Source organism: Penicillium expansum (genome assembly GCF_000769745.1).
Source record: "Penicillium expansum strain MD-8 chromosome Unknown contig349, whole genome shotgun sequence".
NCBI lineage: Eukaryota > Fungi > Ascomycota > Eurotiomycetes > Eurotiales > Aspergillaceae > Penicillium > Penicillium expansum.
In genome coordinates, this window is record NW_015971314.1 from 320,706 (window position 1) to 338,427 (window position 17,722).

Sequence of the window (17,722 nt, forward strand, 5' to 3'; positions counted from 1 at the left end):
ACTTTTAGCTGCAAAAATGCCATGAAAAGAATCAATATGAAAGAATCAATATAAAAGAATCAGATAAAAGAATCAAAGTAACAAAAGCGGGCTGTGCTTCAGAATATTATCAGCCTCATTCGACAGATACATAAATGGTGGTCCACTGGTCCACTCAAGGGGGCTGTCAAAGAGCCAAGCAAATAAAAATAGATCAAAGACTAAGCCTTTTCAGCTTCCGAAGATCCCTAGAATCTCGGCAGATTTTCAAGTGTTGACAGGTTGTGCATAATCAGCCAAGAGAACGCCATATCCGTCTCTTACTTATGGGGATAGTTGCTTCTTCAATATTTACTTGATCCTCGGTGGCGTCTTCCCCTGTCGATCCGGATAAGAGATAAAGAGGGAAAAAGGGTTAAACTCCAGAACTCCGTCAACAGTCCTCTTTTGCCATTTTCACACTAGCCACCATGGCCTGGCCAGTGTGCAATACCACAGAGACCGAATCAAGTATGTTTCCCCTCCTTGAATGGCTTTGCAGTGACTGATCAGAAGTAGTCGAGGAGGTCGCACTCTGGGATGGCGGCATTACATTTCATGTCCTAGCGCTCCTGGTGGGCGGCGCTTGCGCCATCATCGCCTGTGTTGTATCTTTGGCTCTGATTACGCTACATGCCACACATTACAGCAAGCCGACCGAACAGCGACAGTGAGTTCCCTTCTTGATGGCGGTTAAAGCGTCGCACGAGCATTGCTGACATGGTCCTCGTCGCTGCCGCAGTATTATCCGTATCCTATTCATGGTCCCCGTCTATTCCCTCGTCGCATGGCTCAGCATATTCTTTTATCGTGACTCCGTCTACTTTGAGGTCCTCGGCGACTGCTACGAAGCGTTCTGTATCTCCGCCTTTTTCTCCCTCATGTGCCACTACATCGCCCCGGATCTACACAGCCAGAAGGATTACTTCCGTGGAATTCAGCCAAAGGCATGGCTCTGGCCGTTGAGTTGGCTTCAAAAATGCTGTGGTGGTGAGCGCATTTGGCGGACTCCGCGCAGTGGACTGACATGGTTCAATGTAAGATGATGGACTTGAACAGATGTTGAGGACTTTCAGGGTACTGATCATTATACAGATTGTTTGGGTCGGGGTTTTCCAATACTGTGTTATGCGCGTTCTTATGACCATCGTAGCGGTTATCACGCAGGCTTTCGGGGTGTATTGCGAGGCGTCACTGAGTCCTGCATTTGGGCATATCTGGGTATGTTCGAAGTGACCAAGTCTTATCTTTCGTCCCCAGTCGTTCCGCTAATAATCTACCGATAGACCATCGTCATTGAATCGGTTTCCGTCACCATCGCTATGTACTGCCTGATCCAGTTTTACCACCAGACCAGCCAAGACATCAAGCAACATCAGCCATTTTTGAAGATCCTCTCGATTAAACTTGTCATTTTCCTGTCATTCTGGCAGTCGGTAGGTCCTTTTTAACATCATCCTTTGATAAGTGGTTTATTAACTCGTGTTTCCGCATTTTAGACTCTCATCAGCCTTCTAGTCTCCGAGGGCGCTATCGCAGCGACTGATAAAATCGCCCTAAATGACCTCAAAGTTGGGCTCCCAGAGCTGATGATCAACTGCGAGATGGCTATATTTGGTATACTTCATCTCTGGGCCTTCTCATGGAAGACCTATGTCCTCACCAACCAGTCAAGTGAAGTGACGGATTTCTACGGCAACGGCAAGTCTGCATACCAAGGTGGACGCTATGGAATAAGGGCCTTGATTGATGCCATGAACCCATTGGATCTCCTCAAAGCCATTGGTCGAAGTGCCCGCTGGCTGTTCGTCGGCCGTAAAAGTCGTATGCTGGACCCCAGTTATCAGCCCCAAAACGAGTCACTCGGCCTCCAGCCATCCCAAGAGGGCCGCGAACTCACCCAACATGGAACGGTCTACCTCGGCGCCGGAACGGCCGTGCCCGGAAGCCGATCGGGCCGCTATGGCAACACTCCCTACGAAGAGGGCGAAGTGCTTCTCGCGAATGCACAGCCCAATCCCGAGATCGCGCTCACGGGCACTTCGCCGTATGCGTCGGACCACGATGACCATCTTCAAAACCCGTCTAGATCGTCTCGATTTTACGAGCAAAGCCCATCACCCTATCAGGATTCCTCGCTTCACAGTCATGACAATTTGCACTCGGACTCGCCGGTCCACCCTTACCCAACCGATGGTCCTCTTCGCGAGCAAGTCCCTATGCCCATGCCGGATCCTTACCATCCTCCTCCTCCGTACTCTGGCAACCATCATGCATGATCTATGTCTATGATACAATTATGACTCGGTGTGGACATCTCATATTGCCAGGGCTTGCTTTGATATGCATATTCTCCCTGCGATTGAGCTGCAAACATTACTCTTTTTACCTCACGCTACCCATGAGCACTTCGAGATTTTTGCGCTTTTACTTTTCTCTTTATGTCCCATTCTTTGGATAGGTATGGATACCCGCCTGCTTTTGTTTCTGTTTTTGTTCTCTTCTCTTTTTTACTACTTCTTTTTTACTACTTCTTTTTTACTACTTCTTTCTTATTCCCTTTTCCCCTTTACTTTTTAGCTGTCATATCCACACCGGTGCACATTCCTCTAGCACCCGCCGTGGGTTTGCATTTCTTGTAAACTATTGTCTGGACCCAACCTTTAGTGTTACCGATTGAATAGGAAAAAATGGAAAAACAGTCATATCAAAGTTCGTTATCTCGTCTAAATGGCTTCGAAACGGGACTAGAAAGGAACACTGTCTAAGCAAAGTAGGTGAAACCCTAGGCCCAAGATCCGGCATATTGCCATTCGTGGGGGTATTTTCATGGGCTGATCGTGGAAACACTTAAGAACTGGCTCTGGCTACTATCACTGATACATCCCACTGCCAGGACCCCCACGCCCACCCTGGCCATAGAACTCCTCATTGAAGCTCCTTTGGAGCATGGCGGGATCCTTGCGTGCGGTGGTTACATGACGCGCAGTCTGAACGACTGCAGATTTGCGGCCCAGTTCGCGCATGGCCTTGACGTTGTCGCCGAGCTGGCCAAGTAGCGAGATTAATAGCACGTCGTTGCTTTGCGAGAGTACTTCGGTGGTAAAGGTGCTTTGCTCTGACGGAGAGAGGATGGATAGGTGCGAGAGGAGAGAGTTGACGTTGCGGAGGATTGGATGTGACAGCTTGGTGGCGGATGTATTGTCCTTGGATCGATCTGAGCTGAAGTCTGCTTCTGAGAGACTAGAAAGGTAGGATTTGATGAGGGAGACGCGGGATTCGAGGGTGCGAACTGCATTAAGACGAGTGCTGAGGCTTGCGATTACTTTTCAATCGATCAGCGTCAACCATCGAAGTAGCAGTTTTGTTGAGAATGTGAATACTTACGCTCCTCTTCCTCTTGTGACAGTTCAGCCTGCGAGCTCTGCTTATTTGACTCTGTCTGTTCTGTCTTCTGTGCAAGCTTGGTTGGTTCCTGTGTCGCATTCAAGGAAGCGGTGCCAGAAGCCTGAACAATAGTATCGATACCAATCATCTCTGATTCCCCCGTTTCCACTGAGTAGGGCAGCTCCCTGAATCTGATATTCAGCACCGGCTCCTCGCCATCAACCTGCATGTCCTTGCTTGCATCGGGGGCAGTCTCGCCTTCATGAACACTTTCGTACACGGTCAGGGGAAGTTTGCCTCCTTTTGAACTTGAATCTTGGAGCTGAGAGGGGTGGAATGCGAGGAACACGGCAGATTCATTATAGTCCTGGAGGATCTGACGGTGGAGGGGGAGATGGGCATCATTCGGCCCGGCTGATGGCGCGGTTGACCACCATCCAACAAGGTCGAGAGAGGGGTTTTTGTGCACATCCTTGACTATGAGATGGTCAGTTTATACTCGCTGAGAGCAACTTGAATTGATTCCGTGAGGGGTTTCTGCGTACACTGCTGAAGACGTTCTCCAAACCATGCCGCCGGCAAAATAATCTCATCGTTCAGTCCGCAAGTAACCGGGCACTCAAATGCATGCTCAAGTGTTATCTCTCGTCCATTCTGCTGGCCTAGAAGACCACCAATTATCGGCCCATGCTGTTGTCGGGCGACGTGTCGAGTAATTTGGTCGGAGACCGTGAGGAGAACGAGTGGGTGTAGCTGGATATGGAGACCGGAATCGGATGACTTTTGAGAAACCAGACACTTTGGAGGCTCCATGACTGTAGGTTGCAATGGGATGTAGAGGAACTTCTGGTGAGGGACAGAGTAATAGTTGATACGGTTGGTTGATGCGGTCATGTTTGGTTGGTTTGATGTTGATGCCTGAGGCAGATGTGAGCTTTCCCCGCGGCGCAAAGGACGAGCTTCACCTGTCACGAAGGCGTCCATTTCAGTTTTAAGTCTGTGACTGGATTTTGGAAGAACTGAAGATATTTGAAGAAGTCACAATGTCAGTTCCTTCGACGTTTGATTCTGTGAGATCACACCTCGCTCAAGTCCAGGAGAACCCCTCCACGGCCTTGGACATTCCTCTCATCGATAAGTTGAAGTTGCAACTAGTCGAATCCACCGACCCTGTGGTCCCTGCCACTCTTCTATCACAAATATCTGTGCTCCTTCCCATCTTACAGGAAGACCCTACACCTATTACAACCCTCGGAATCAGAGCTACCGCCTACTTCACCTTCACCGATCTCCAATCTATCGACCCTCCGATCAATCTTGTCGCTGGCTTCAAGGCCCCATCACCGCCAATCAATCTCCTAGCTTTGTCACTGTTGGCTAAAGCCGGGCAAAAATACAGTGAAGCTGCCGTAGTTGCAGGCGATTCGGATTTGGTGGCTGCACTCGTGGAGCTGTGGCTTTCAACAACTTCGGGCGAAGTTGCACAGACTGCACTCGACACATTATGGGCGCTTCTGGAAGTTGACGTTGCTAATCATCTGGAAAATGAAGAATATGAGAATACCGGCGATGAAGGTCATACAGGACAGGGGCTCCTGTGGAGGAGGGTATTCACTGATAAGGATGTGTACGGTCTATTGTTTGGGCTATGTAGCCTCCAGAGCGATGCCCCTGGTGGCCTTTCTAAACGCGAAAGAACTCTCGCACAGGGCAGGCTAATGACACTCTTGGTGAAAGCTGGAAAGCTACGCTGGGACATTATCTCAACTTCCCAAGTACCCGAAATCGAGACTAAATACCAGAGCAGCAGTCTCCTGCATTTTGCTACCTGTCATATGGTTCAAGTCAGCGATGTCTTGATGCATATGACACTGCTCAACTTCTTCCGCGAGCTGCTAGAGATCGATGGGCCGGGCCTCGTCGCTCGAAGCTCTGTGCAGTCTACCTCGACTTTCTCGTCCCCTGCCCTCGACTTCCTTGTCGAACACAAACTGCATTCCAAAGTACTGACTTATTATCTCGATGAGTCCAAGCTGGACTCGGTGGATCTTCTCTACCTATCCGGCCCAATCATGGCATATGTGGCCCGGTACGCCGATATGTACCCCAACCACTTGCTGCAGAACCCCTCTACCCTACTTGACGGGATTATCTCTCGCATCAACAGATCTCTCGTCATTCCTACAGCACAATGGGCACATGGCGAAGTACCTACAGGTCACCTTGCTATTTTAGCTTCACTCCCCAGAGTGCTTCTCGTAGACGCGGGCAAACATGGTGCCAACCCGGTTCTCGCAATTCCCACAAACCCTCCGAACGGCGAAGCTCTGGACGTTCTGGCGAAAATTTTCCACGGACCTCAGCGAGCTGGACTTAGTGATTCAATGAATTTGAACACCTCCGGCTCAACTCCAACTGACTGGGACCGCGAAGCAGCTGCAGCGCGCATTCTCTACTTCCTCTATGTCAATCAACATCCCACTTTCTGGGATAATGTTGTGGGCGCTGCCGACGTTCTAGTGATGAAAGATATTGCTTTGTCGGCCATCAATTTTATGAAAGCTATTACGACAGCGAACTGGAAACCCTCACCTTCAGCACCCGCCAACACCAATCCATCCCGGTTCCAGTTGCCCTCCGAAGAGGGTCTGGGTCAGCTATCCCCGGCCACTAATGGCTTTTTCCCTACCTCAGGAGCATGGGCAGTTCTCACTCCACCCGCCTTAACTACGCTTCTCCCATATCTTTTCAAACCACCTCGCTCCTACGCAGACTTTGTCGGGGGTGGTGCAGGTGATTCCCAGAGTGTTGTTTGGAAAGTTGCCACTGCAAAACATGATGTTCTCGTGGCATTGCATAGCCGGTTACAAGAAACTGATGGCCAGGTGGAAGGGTTTGAAGATATCATGCGAACGCTACAACAGCGAGTGAACGAGGGTCCCTGGGGACCCGTGCAATCCGGCGGTGCTCAGGTACTGACTGCCGGACTATAATATGGGGAATAAATTTGAACAGCACATGAAGCAGTTTAATGATTCTCATGTAGCCTCATCTTGAATTAAAACAATTTGAAGTTCAATGGTCTATTGTGTACGGAGTACAAAGTAAAGATCTGCGTATTGTTATCTTAGCGCCCACGCGGGGAAGCATTTATGGAATCTGCCAGCCCTAGTGCTGTTTCGGGTGGGCGGTGAAGAAATGTATTTTTCCGGAGTCATGATCATTTGTCCGTTATATCATGAAAAATGATCCATGTTCGTTAACCCATATTAATTGACGTCCTATTACCACAAGCATGTCGCGTCGTGGGGCGCCAAAGGGCAAGAAGCCCCCTGGTACAGAGTTTACTTGGGATGCAGACCCTGGCGGGGAGCCAGACACAGCTCCAACGCCGTTATACCCTGTATGTTTGCTTCTTTGGCCTGGCTCTCCAGGAAATCTCCCTCTTTCAATTCACCAATCTCCATTATGTCGAAATCTACAGAGCCTAACTCCTTATTTCCTCAGAAATACACAGTCCCATTTGCTCGGAAGTTGAGCCCCGCAGAACAAACCCAGGTAGACTACTACCGAGAGTTGCGTGAAAGCTTTCATGAGGGCCCCTACTACTCTGTTCTTGATGCGTCATCTTCCAACGCCAAAAAAGGCAGCGCCGCGCGCTCCAACTTTGACGCTTTCCACGGCATGCCCACCTATTCTGGCCGTTACCAAAAGAAACGGCGCACCCTCCCTAAGATCACCGGACGACCTTATTGTAAGTGATTGCTACCAGGGTTGGCTTTTATACGGATGCAGAAGGCTGACCCCGCATGCTTGAACTATTCAGTCTTGAAATTCTTCCCCCGCGAGCTATGGCAAACCCTCCAGCCAAACTTCCGACCCGACGCGTCTCTGGATGGCTACCAGGCCCAGGCTTCAGCCGCTGGAGTGAAGCGCGGCTTCGAAGATGAAGAAGACGAAGCTGGACCTGCGAAGCGCGTGGCCGGCGGCGAAGACGAGGATGAAGGTGATGCAGATGCGGATGAAGCTGGATTGCTTGATGGGGATGATGAACAGGAAGAAGAAATTCTCGATGATGATTTCTCCGAAGATGATGATGAGATGGGCGGCGATTATAATGCTGAACAGTACTTTGATGATGGAGAAGATGATATGGGTGATGAAGACGGTGGGGGCGGCGGCGATGATGATTTCTGAAAAGCAGATACAAGATACCCCTTTTCTTTTCAATTTAGCCTAATTATGGCTCTTCAGCGGTCTGATCCATGCCTCTTTGGCATCTCGTTTGTATCTTTTCAATGCCACAGTGAAATATTTGGCGTGTTCAGCGCAGAAAACTCTCTAGTAACCCACGTCTTAGAATATCCAAGGACGATTTCACGAATTAAACCTTTTCCCCGCCTTTTTCTGCGATCTATCTATGAAACTCAGAATGGTAACTTCTTCAAGGCCTCGTAGGCAATATGCACTACCTGTGTTTGGCTTAGCCCCTCTAATACGCCCACTATGGAAAGCATATATTGTCTCCTTAGGGGTTTATAACTTTTTTGAGACCTTTTCTCTCAATCTAACAAGACCCACGACCACGGGATCAGAGAATCCTCTTCAATCCCCATACCTTAAAAGGCTTTCTACTTTATGATATCAACTCGGGTAGGCGGTCGAGAGGGCGGTGGGTATTCGATAAGATTGATTGGTCTTTGGGTGACGTCAGCCGATTTTTGGAGGGGCAAAGCAAGGATTGTTCATACACTTCCACATCAGAGCGCAGAATGGGCGACACCCAAACTCCACGTCCCTTAAAAAGGTCCGTGCTCATTTTATATGGCTCCGAAACGGGCAATGCGCAGGAAGTGGCCGAGGAATTGGGCGCCTTGACCGAGCGGCTCCGCTTTGCGACACATGTATCGGAGTTGAATCAATGCAAGCCGGTATGCACATCTCTGTAACGACAACGACAGTCTAGATGCCTAATACCCATGGAATTATAGGAATCTCTTTTCTCTTATACACTGACTATATTTGTGGCCTCGACTACTGGACAAGGCGATTTTCCGCTCAATGCACGGTCTTTTTGGAAGTCGCTCTTGTTGAAGAAGCTATCTGCTACCTTTTTGAATGGCATAAATTTCACTTGCTTCGGGCTGGGGGACAGCTCGTATCCCAAGTATGGAAGATATATCACTATCGTGAGGTTCAATAGCTGATTGTGATAGATTCAATTGGGCGATACGCAAGCTCTATAAACGACTACTACAACTTGGTGCAAATGAGATCTATCCCACAGGTGAAGCAGATCAGCAACATCCAGAAGGGTTAGTATTACTTTGATTCACACGCTAGATATCTGTTCACGACTAACATGACTTGACACAGACTCGAGGGAACCCTCCTACCGTGGATGACAGATTTTCGAAAACATTTGCTGGATAGACATCCTCTCCCTGCTGGACAGCACCCGATCCCAGACGATGTGCAGCTCCCACCAAAGTGGAAGTTGCAGATGGCGGGAGAGAATGGTTCGGTCCCAATACCCCAAGCTGCCGTCGCAAATGAAAATCAAGCTTTTACGGATGAATATCCGGGACTACACCATCTAGACCATGACTCCCGACCCATCCCACATACACTATGTGCGAAATTGACTGAAAATCGGCGTGTGACTCCGCAAAAGCATTGGCAGGATGTGCGTCATATCACCCTGACCGTCCCAGACTTTGTCTCTTACGTTCCTGGAGACATGATCGCCATCACACCGAAAAGCTCTTCGATTGATGTCCAAACCCTCATTGACTTGATGGGTTGGAACGATCAGGCAGATCAACCAATCTGTCTCGTTCCAACAGGAGATATTCCATCACCACCACCTATTCCTAACCTTGACTCATATCCCAATCTCACCCTCCGTGCCCTCCTCATAGACTATCTCGACGTTAAAGGAATACCCCGCCGATCCTTTTTCTCCACAATCGCACACTATACCAACGATGAAAGACACAAAGAACGGTTATTAGAATTCACAAATCCCGAATATCTCGACGAGCTATGGGATTACACGACACGCCCACGACGTAGTATACTTGAGATCCTGCATGAGTTTGACACTGTCAAAATTCCCTGGCAACACGCGATAGCCGTTATCCCGGCTATGCGTGCCCGCCAGTTTAGCATTGCCAGCGGGGGAAAACGCAAGCAGACTGCTGATGGCAATACACAATTCGAACTACTCATTGCCATTGTCAAATACCAGACAGTGATCAAGAGAATCCGTGAGGGAGTCTGTACCAAATACCTCTCCGTCCTGCGGCCAGGCAGTACCCTCCAGATCCAGCTGCAGCCTGGTGGTCTTAAATCTTCAGTCCAGCAACTGACCGCAGCAACCGTGCTTATTGGACCGGGCACTGGAATTGCACCCCTGCGCTCCATGCTCTGGGAGAAAGCAGCACTCGTGCAGGCTTATCGCGAGCAAAACCCTGGCGTCAGCCCACCAATTGGTCCTACAATTCTCCTGTATGGAGGCCGAAACCGAGAATCCGACTTCTTCTTCGAGAAAGAGTGGACGGAGCTCAGCAAGCTCATCCCGCTGCAGGTACTTACTGCTTTCTCGCGTGACCAGCAACGCAAGGTCTACGTGCAAGATACCGTGCGCGAGAACTTCCCGCTCTTCTTTCGTGTTTTGCATGATATGCAAGGGTCGGTTTATATTTGTGGTTCATCGGGTCGCATGCCTCAAGCTGTGCGCGAGGCGCTAATCGAAGCCTTCCAGCATGGAGGAGCTCCTTCACCGGGGCAGCCTTTCACCCGTTCCCAGGCTGAGGGTTATCTCATTGGCATGGAACAAATTGGCCGCTACAAACAAGAAACTTGGTGATCAATGTGAATATTTGGTTTTCATCACAGCGGGATATGAGACATTTTCCACCCATGTGTACATGTATTTATGGAAAGATATCCACGGGTGCATATTAGCAAAAGGTCACCATTTACGATGCAAAACAATTTCAAGCTTTAAACCAGCATGGACTCCTCAAGTTCAATTTTATTATAAGGAACAGCCGATTATTTTAAAAACACCTAATCTAAAATCTTAAATGTGTACCATGAAACATTTCCTACTCACTATCGGCCGTAGTTGCTGCCTCGGGCTTCCATTGTTTTCCATATAGCCATGTTGGAATTGGAAGGCGCGAGTGAGAAGGACACGATTGATGTTCTTCAGATTGCTTTAGAATACTTTATCTCAATCACCATCAATATACGTAGTAAAGGCCTCTGCACGGTTCATGATTTTTACCACCTTTGTATACATCTAAAATAAGCAAAAACACGTTGGTATGTTCTTACCTATAACGCTCATAATATCATTCAAGGCCAAATAGATGGATCAGATCGATCAAGTCTTACAGAGGCCATATAAGCGGCCGACTATTCTTGTCTCAATAGCCTTTTCACTATGTAATGTCATTTTTGGCCCTCAAACTCGCTGAGATTCGGCTTCGGTAGGACCGAATCTGAGAATCCGAGTGCACACTAAAGAAATACCAGCGTCCATACCCAGCTTACTCGTGCCGAATAGATAGGATAACCTCTAATAAATGATCATGAGGGTACATATCCGAGTCTTTTTCTGATCGAAGTTGAATCAATCACTCTATCGCTACTGACACAGAAAGTATGTACATAGTGTAGTTCTCCTCGGTATAGGGTAAATTCTCTATCTATGTTGTCTTGCTGTAATTTATATCAAGTGTGAAGCCTACTATTGGATATAAAATCTTTATTCGTATGACATAGTTCATCAAGATTCAGTTCATTGATTAATCGCAGTGATACCCACAGTAGAAATGACCAGCTTCAAATAAGTAGCTAGTATACATATCTAAATTGATGCATCTCCCTGTCTGTCTTATCCGTCAGGTTCAGAGAAGCCAGGCCAACAGGCTCACCGTCTTCCCCAAACCCTTCCTCTGGAATCTGCATGCTGTCTCGCTTCTTGTTCTCCCAGATGCAGTAAAATCGTAGTATTATAGTGATAAATGCAGAGAAAGCGAAGCAAACGACCATTCCCGCAAATCCAGAAGAATAACTGGGCGCTTCTCTGGCGAACATGATCTGCGGTCCGACAATGTTTCCAGCGCAGTATGCGATGAAAACCTGGCAAAATACAAATGTTAAAAGGATACCTTCAAGTTGGACAAAGCGTGGAGACTTACCACTGCTGTGACAGTTGTCTTTTTGGTAAAACCCGCTGTGTTACTTGTGATCATTGCCATCGTAAGAGGAAAACTGGCCGAGAAAGCAACGATAAGACAGTACCCCATAAAGCGAGACCAGATGTGCTCGGGATTGATCTGTCGAATCATGACTGTGCCAATCAGAGACATTATAGTGTTGAATGTCATCCAATATGTACGAGTGTTTTTCAGATAAGTGCTACCGATGGCAGAAATTGCGACGAAAACGATTTGGAATCCGGTACCAATCATTTGAACAAGAAGAGTATCGAGTGTGCTGAAGCCAAATCCTTCGACAACAATCGAGGCAAACTAGGAAGAACAAAACAAGTCAGAGATGATTCCACGATATAAACGAGCTCCGTGAAAATAAAAGACATACTGAACCAACACCGCCGTTAGGCACGGTTTGCGTAAACTGAAACAATGCAAGAAGCCAAGTCTTTGGATCTAGCAGAGCTTCGATAACTTGATATCGCTTGATATGATGACTTTTGATCCCAGTCATGTTTTCCTGAACACGCTCTACTGCTTTGACTTGGTCCTCGATTGGAAGAAACCATGCGCCCATGGGGCTGTTGGGAATTGCGAACCAGCAAATCACCGACCAAACGAAGGTAAGGCCCCCAAAAAGTATAAAAAGTGCCTTCAACCCGATAACGCTGTTAGTTTTATGACTTTCCAGGTAGAAGATTGTAACATTTTCTTACCTTCCATGCTGCAATGCCACTTATGTGCCCAACACCATATCCCAGCAGGCCACCAATTAGACCTCCGAAAACGTTGCCCATGAACCATGCAGATTGGCGCATAGGCTGCTCGGATTTCTTGTACCACATAGATATAATAAGGCTCATAGAAGGAGCGATACTTGCCTCAGTGAACCCCAGGAAGAAGCGCGCGACCCACAAACCATGGGCATTTTTGCACAGGACAGTCAACATGAGGATAGCCGCCCAAACTCCCCTATTTTTTTTATAAAGAGATTAGTGTCTTGTTCTGGCTTGATGAATTGATATCCTCACATGGCTGCCGACATGAAGCGGCCAACAGGTAAACGAATAATCAACAAAGCCACGATTCCCGAGGCAACCATATATCCAAAGTAAAATAGACTAGATGCCCAAGAATAGTCTTGGCCCACAAGATGTAGGTCAGTTCGTAGGCCGAGAATGGCGCTATATCCCATAGCCTGTTTGTCGAGATACTGAAGCAGGTACGAGAGGAAAAGGACGGGAATTAAGCTGGTCATGAATCAGTTTCAAAGCGAGATTCTTGCGGAGGATAACATGGGAGATATGAATACCAGATATCAATTCTGCGGAGAATGCGACGATCCTCTTCGGGAGACAAAGGCATACCCAGTTGAGACTGGTAGTTCTCCAGTGCCTGAAGCGTATCATCAGCATCTTCGATGTTGACTTTGGAGATATCCTTTGTATCATTGGAAATGACAGCCGGAGCTGGCTGATCTAAACGATTGATCATGAGAAGCAAAATGGAATCTCGAGTTTACTAAGAGTGTGTTGTTGAGAATAGCGGCAGTTTCTTTTATCGAGTGAGTTTGAGCCTGAGGGCGCATTCAGTGTTTTTATACCCCGCAAAGAGCATTGGCACTTCATAGCTATTGCACATTAAGACCTCAGAAATGAATTGACTCGGCAACCGCACTTTGGCAATTGACACTTCGTATCTGTTCCCGAACGCCAATCTTCCACCTTTTCTTATCTCTACTACCATTCGGCTTCGGTAGGGCCGAATGCCGAAGTTAAAATGTTCAGGAAAGATGGACTGCAATATCTATCCTCTTCGAGAAAAGTGACGCTCGGATACAGGAAATCAATATTAGTGGCAAGAACGGAAAATCGGATTTTTCTGGCTGTCATGGGCCGGCAATCGATCTAAGCCCCGCCACATATATAACCTAGTTTTTCCGCAAGAATCCAGTCAAAAAATCGTAGTATCACAATTATGTCTACTGCCACGACGACGGTATCTTCTCACAATCAAATACTACCAGAGCCTCAAAATGCACTGTATGTCCCTTCACATTCTCCCCCTTCAATATTCTTTGGTTCAAGGGTGTTGGCTGATTATGGATTGATTTATAGTGCAAGTGCAAAAGCTGGTGACTGGCTCGCTGAACTTCGTGATAATGGGTTTGCAGTGATCAAAGGTGCAATCCCACAAGATCGGGCCATCACCTATCAACAAAAAGCTCGTCAGTGGCTGAAGTCATTCGGTAACAATGAGCTGGACTATGAAAACCCAGAGACATGGTTGGCAAAGAATCTCCCTGTCCAGAGCACTATCAACACCTTCAGTGCCTATGCAGTCGCCCATGAAAAGTTCATGTGGGATGCACGCATGGAGGCGGGAGTAATTGAAGCCTTTTCCAAAATCTGGGGCACTGAAGAACTGCTAGTTAGCTTCGACAGTCTGAACATCACTTTCCCAAACCGAAAGGATGTCTCGCGGATGGGTGCCTGGGAACATGTGGACCAGAGTCCCTTCCGACGTGGTATGCATTGTGTCCAAGGAATCATCAATCTCTCAACGGCTGGTCCAGATGATGGAGGACTTGTAGTCTACCCTGGCTCCCATCGTCTGGTAGATGAGTTCTTTGATACTCAATCAGACAGTTCGACATGGTCAACTAAAGATCTGTTTTGGCTTGACCAGACAAAGCTCGACTGGTTCAAGGCAAGGGGATGTTCCCCCCACAAGGTCTGCGCGGATATTGGCGATTTGATCGTGTGGGATAGCCGCACTATCCATTACGGCAGTGAGCCGGCTGAGACCAGCCAAACTATCCGTACTGTTATCTATGCTGCCTACTCTCCTGCAAGATTTGCATCCACGGAGACTTTGCAGTGCAAATCGGAGGTATTCTCCAGGTATGGAGGTACCACGCATTGGCCTCATGATAACGTCGTTGTTCGCAAAACTTTTGCTATGCTTCCTGATGGAACTAGAGACCCAAGGGATCGCGAAGAGCCCCTTGAGCCTCCTCAAATTAGTGATCGGTTACTGAACCTTGCTGGAGTGAAGTCATATTAGACCCAATATGACGCTGAGTCTGAGCGCCCTCATAAAAGCGGCAGCCAAGAAAAGAAAGCTCCCTCCCGCAGAGGAAATACACTTCGTAGAATTACCTAGATAGTTGGGCCATAATGATATTGCTTTCTGTTCCTCCAATGTCCTTAATATTTGATGCCATTCTTAGCCAATGTCCGAAACAGCAACATAGCGGTTTCTCATGTGATCTAAGGCGATTGTCTAGAAATCAATCCCATTTGCGGGCGCATCATGCAGCCGTCGTTTTCATCTTTGTTGCTTCTTAGGTCATTCTAATGTCCTTTATGGCTTAAGGAGGAGCCCTGGAGAGTATAATTTATTCTTTATATATACTAGAGTGGGCAATGAAGGTGTTGAATGAAACCGCACATGGTGTCGGAATCAGCCCCTCAATTAGAAGATGTGGAACGATATACAGCGTATTTTACCACTACAACATAAAACATAATAACCAAGGTACTTATTTAAGGCCTAGGGGGGCTATATTCGTAGTTTAAAAGAAAACAACAGGAAAGACTTATATGAGGGTTAGGCCTCGACACAACTATAAAGTTCATGACCGTGTCACCCAATGATAGTAGGCTATTTTTCTCACCTGGGCAGTCTTGTCAAATGCAAAACAATATTCATTGTCACAATATGTAGGCTGTATGGTTAACCTCGGCAGGTTCGGTGGTATGACTACGGAGGAGAATTGCGGCCATCAGCAACATCGGCAACCCTATATCACTTCCATAGCTAATGGTCGCCCTGTTCTTTTTCTATTAGACTTGTCCATGTGTCCTCTTTCTTTTCTTCTCGTCATTGTTGAGAGAACTTGCTTGTGACCTTCAAATCCTGTTGTTTATCTTGATACGGTTTGCCAGGAGAGAGAGCAAGTGTGCGGAGTACAAAAAAGGATCATGAACGGTGACATGTATATAGATAGAGGAAGAGATTGTCAAGGGGTAGTACATAATAAAGTGAGCAATGAGTATTTATTACTTCGCACATGGTCTCCCTGCTGTATTGCCTCCTTTTATCTTCGGATACTATGATTTGCTGCCATGCCTTACTTTTAGACATTGTACCATACAGTTTCTAGAGTGCTAGTGACTGCTAGCTAAGGGTAGACAATCTGGAGCTCCGCTTCACAAAATCAAGATTTAGCAATACAAATCTCCGAAGGATACTCGATACCTTAAAATGTACATGAACTCGAGGCTCCGATCCCAAGCGTGTGTTATCATGATGGCCGCAAATGCTTACGGTAGTGTGAGGAGTCCGTGGTGCGACGAGGGTTAAACTCGGGCCGCGTCGGCGTTTTTGATTTCTTGGCACTCCGTCACCGCACGCTTTCTTCCTCCGAGCCTCCAAACTTCCTTACATCAACTTAGGAATTGGTCGTTGCTCGACTATTGATTACACAAAATGAGTGGTCTAAGGATATTGGTGCCTGTCAAGCGCGTGATTGACTATGCGGTGAGTTAAAAGCCAATTCAACTATGGCCCCTCCAAGCGCAGCTTCGGGCGACCGATGCTCGGAGCTGTACCTTTCAACCAACAGGGTCTCCATAACCCCCCACCACTCACTTTGGGATCGGGAATATTTCGACTGACGCCGACGTTTGAACCCAACAGATCAAACCCCGCATCAACAAAGCCCAGACCGGTGTCGAAACCGCTGGTGTCAAGCACTCCCTGAACCCATTTGACGAGCTCTCAATCGAAGAGGCTGTCCGCATTCGCGAGCGCAAGGGCCCCATTAAGGTCGAAGATATCCTCGCACTCTCCGCCGGTGGCCCGAAATGCCCTGACGTCCTCCGCACCGCCATGGCCATGGGCGCTGACCGAGCCTTCCACATTGACGTACCGGACAAGGGCGACGGTGGCCTGGAGCCACTGACCGTCGCTAAGATGCTGCAGGCCGTTGTTAAGGATCAGAATGTGAACCTCGTGCTGCTGGGTAAGCAGGCTATCGATGGTGATCAGGGTCAAACTGGTCAGATGCTTGCTGGTCTACTTGGGTGGCCCCAGGCTACGCAGGCCAGCAAAATTGATATTAAGGACGAGGCTGGTACCGTTGAGATTACCCACGAGGTCGATGGTGGTGTTGAGACTCTCCGCGCCAAGCTGCCTATGGTTATCACTACGGATCTGCGGTTGAACGAGCCGCGGTACGCGAGCTTGCCCAACATTATGAAGGCCAAGAAGAAGCCCCTTGAGAAGAAGACTCTTGCCGATCTCGGTGTCGAGGATACACGGCGGTTGAAGACTCTGAAGGTTACTGGTATGTGCTTCTCGTGGTTCTGCTATTTGGTTCGTGGGATTGAGCTAATATTCTGTAGAACCCGCGCCACGAAAGGGTGGTGGCAAGGTCGAGGATGTCGATGGCCTTGTTTCCAAGCTTAAGGAGCTGGGTGCGTTGTAAATGCGCTAAGCTTGTTCTTGATTACCCTGTGTTTCTATACCATCGCCTTTGAAATGTTACCCACTAGATTTTGGATTCGTCTTGCGCATTTCTCCCACAGTTTCTGATGGCCCTGCTGTGTGGCGAGGCATGTGTGCATGTATTGGATGCTAGATCTTCATATAAATCAAAACATATTCTTTTTAATTGATAGTCTGTACTAGGTCCACTAGTTCCAATTGGCGTTGTGTTCAATTAGGCATCCTTTCTGTAAGCGTTTATAGTCATAGCTCGCAGGGAGTCGCACTACTGCAACGTCGTGGGTCATAATCCGCCACAGCGGCGCTAGAGTGGCTAGATCTAGATCTCGTTTGCGGTTGAGGAACTATGTACGAAGTAATAGCCACCCCGTATAGGTATGATCATATATGTATTACTCTTCCGACCCAACCTTGGAAGGTCTATTTATTGAATCCTGGCAAAACTAACCAATCGGAACTCTACAGCGCCCAAGTTGCATCTCAGGCCGAGGCAATACTTCCATTCTCAGCCACAGTGCCCAACTCTCCCCGATTGGTTGTGATGAAATGTTCCGAGAGCCTCTCAGCTAGAATGA

General features: G+C 47.9%; 8 protein-coding genes across 8 annotated transcripts; 6 read left to right on the top strand and 2 right to left on the bottom strand.

Annotated features, from left to right (window-relative positions):
• Positions 1-449: 449 nt before the first annotated feature.
• Positions 450-2,297, top strand: PEX2_098870 (OSTA/TMEM184 family protein; the record flags this gene model as incomplete). The annotated part of the gene is made up of 6 exons (XM_016747157.1): positions 450-489; positions 538-688; positions 761-1,055; positions 1,114-1,239; positions 1,305-1,454; positions 1,518-2,297. 6 exons carry the CDS (start codon positions 450-452, stop codon positions 2,295-2,297), a joined length of 1,542 nt encoding a protein of 513 aa, XP_016598506.1.
• Positions 2,298-2,891: 594 nt separating this feature from the next.
• On the bottom strand, positions 2,892-4,389 carry PEX2_098880 (COP9 signalosome complex subunit 6; the record flags this gene model as incomplete). The annotated part of the gene is made up of 3 exons (XM_016747158.1): positions 2,892-3,343; positions 3,406-3,882; positions 3,951-4,389. 3 exons carry the CDS (start codon positions 4,387-4,389, stop codon positions 2,892-2,894), a joined length of 1,368 nt encoding a protein of 455 aa, XP_016598507.1.
• A 59-nt stretch (positions 4,390-4,448) lies between these two features.
• PEX2_098890 (uncharacterized protein) lies at positions 4,449-6,398 on the top strand (the record flags this gene model as incomplete). The annotated part of the gene is made up of 1 exon (XM_016747159.1): positions 4,449-6,398. One exon carries the CDS (start codon positions 4,449-4,451, stop codon positions 6,396-6,398), a length of 1,950 nt encoding a protein of 649 aa, XP_016598508.1.
• A 302-nt stretch (positions 6,399-6,700) lies between these two features.
• PEX2_098900 (DNA-directed RNA polymerase III subunit C31) lies at positions 6,701-7,602 on the top strand (the record flags this gene model as incomplete). Its single annotated transcript, XM_016747160.1, has 3 exons — positions 6,701-6,808; positions 6,913-7,159; positions 7,232-7,602. 3 exons carry the CDS (start codon positions 6,701-6,703, stop codon positions 7,600-7,602), a joined length of 726 nt encoding a protein of 241 aa, XP_016598509.1.
• A 575-nt stretch (positions 7,603-8,177) lies between these two features.
• tah18 (NAPDH-dependent diflavin reductase) lies at positions 8,178-10,276 on the top strand (the record flags this gene model as incomplete). The annotated part of the gene is made up of 4 exons (XM_016747161.1): positions 8,178-8,336; positions 8,397-8,572; positions 8,622-8,720; positions 8,782-10,276. The coding sequence occupies 4 exons, from the start codon at positions 8,178-8,180 to the stop codon at positions 10,274-10,276; spliced, it is 1,929 nt and encodes a 642-aa protein (XP_016598510.1).
• Positions 10,277-11,271: 995 nt separating this feature from the next.
• On the bottom strand, positions 11,272-13,127 carry PEX2_098920 (Major facilitator superfamily domain, general substrate transporter; the record flags this gene model as incomplete). Its single annotated transcript, XM_016747162.1, has 6 exons — positions 11,272-11,559; positions 11,619-11,951; positions 12,022-12,285; positions 12,350-12,605; positions 12,665-12,883; positions 12,946-13,127. 6 exons carry the CDS (start codon positions 13,125-13,127, stop codon positions 11,272-11,274), a joined length of 1,542 nt encoding a protein of 513 aa, XP_016598511.1.
• Positions 13,128-13,668: 541 nt separating this feature from the next.
• PEX2_098930 (Phytanoyl-CoA dioxygenase) lies at positions 13,669-14,699 on the top strand (the record flags this gene model as incomplete). Its single annotated transcript, XM_016747163.1, has 2 exons — positions 13,669-13,675; positions 13,807-14,699. The coding sequence occupies 2 exons, from the start codon at positions 13,669-13,671 to the stop codon at positions 14,697-14,699; spliced, it is 900 nt and encodes a 299-aa protein (XP_016598512.1).
• A 1,428-nt stretch (positions 14,700-16,127) lies between these two features.
• PEX2_098940 (electron transfer flavoprotein subunit beta/FixA family protein) lies at positions 16,128-17,127 on the top strand (the record flags this gene model as incomplete). Its single annotated transcript, XM_016747164.1, has 3 exons — positions 16,128-16,178; positions 16,338-16,986; positions 17,045-17,127. 3 exons carry the CDS (start codon positions 16,128-16,130, stop codon positions 17,125-17,127), a joined length of 783 nt encoding a protein of 260 aa, XP_016598513.1.
• Between the last annotated feature and the right edge of the window lie 595 nt (positions 17,128-17,722).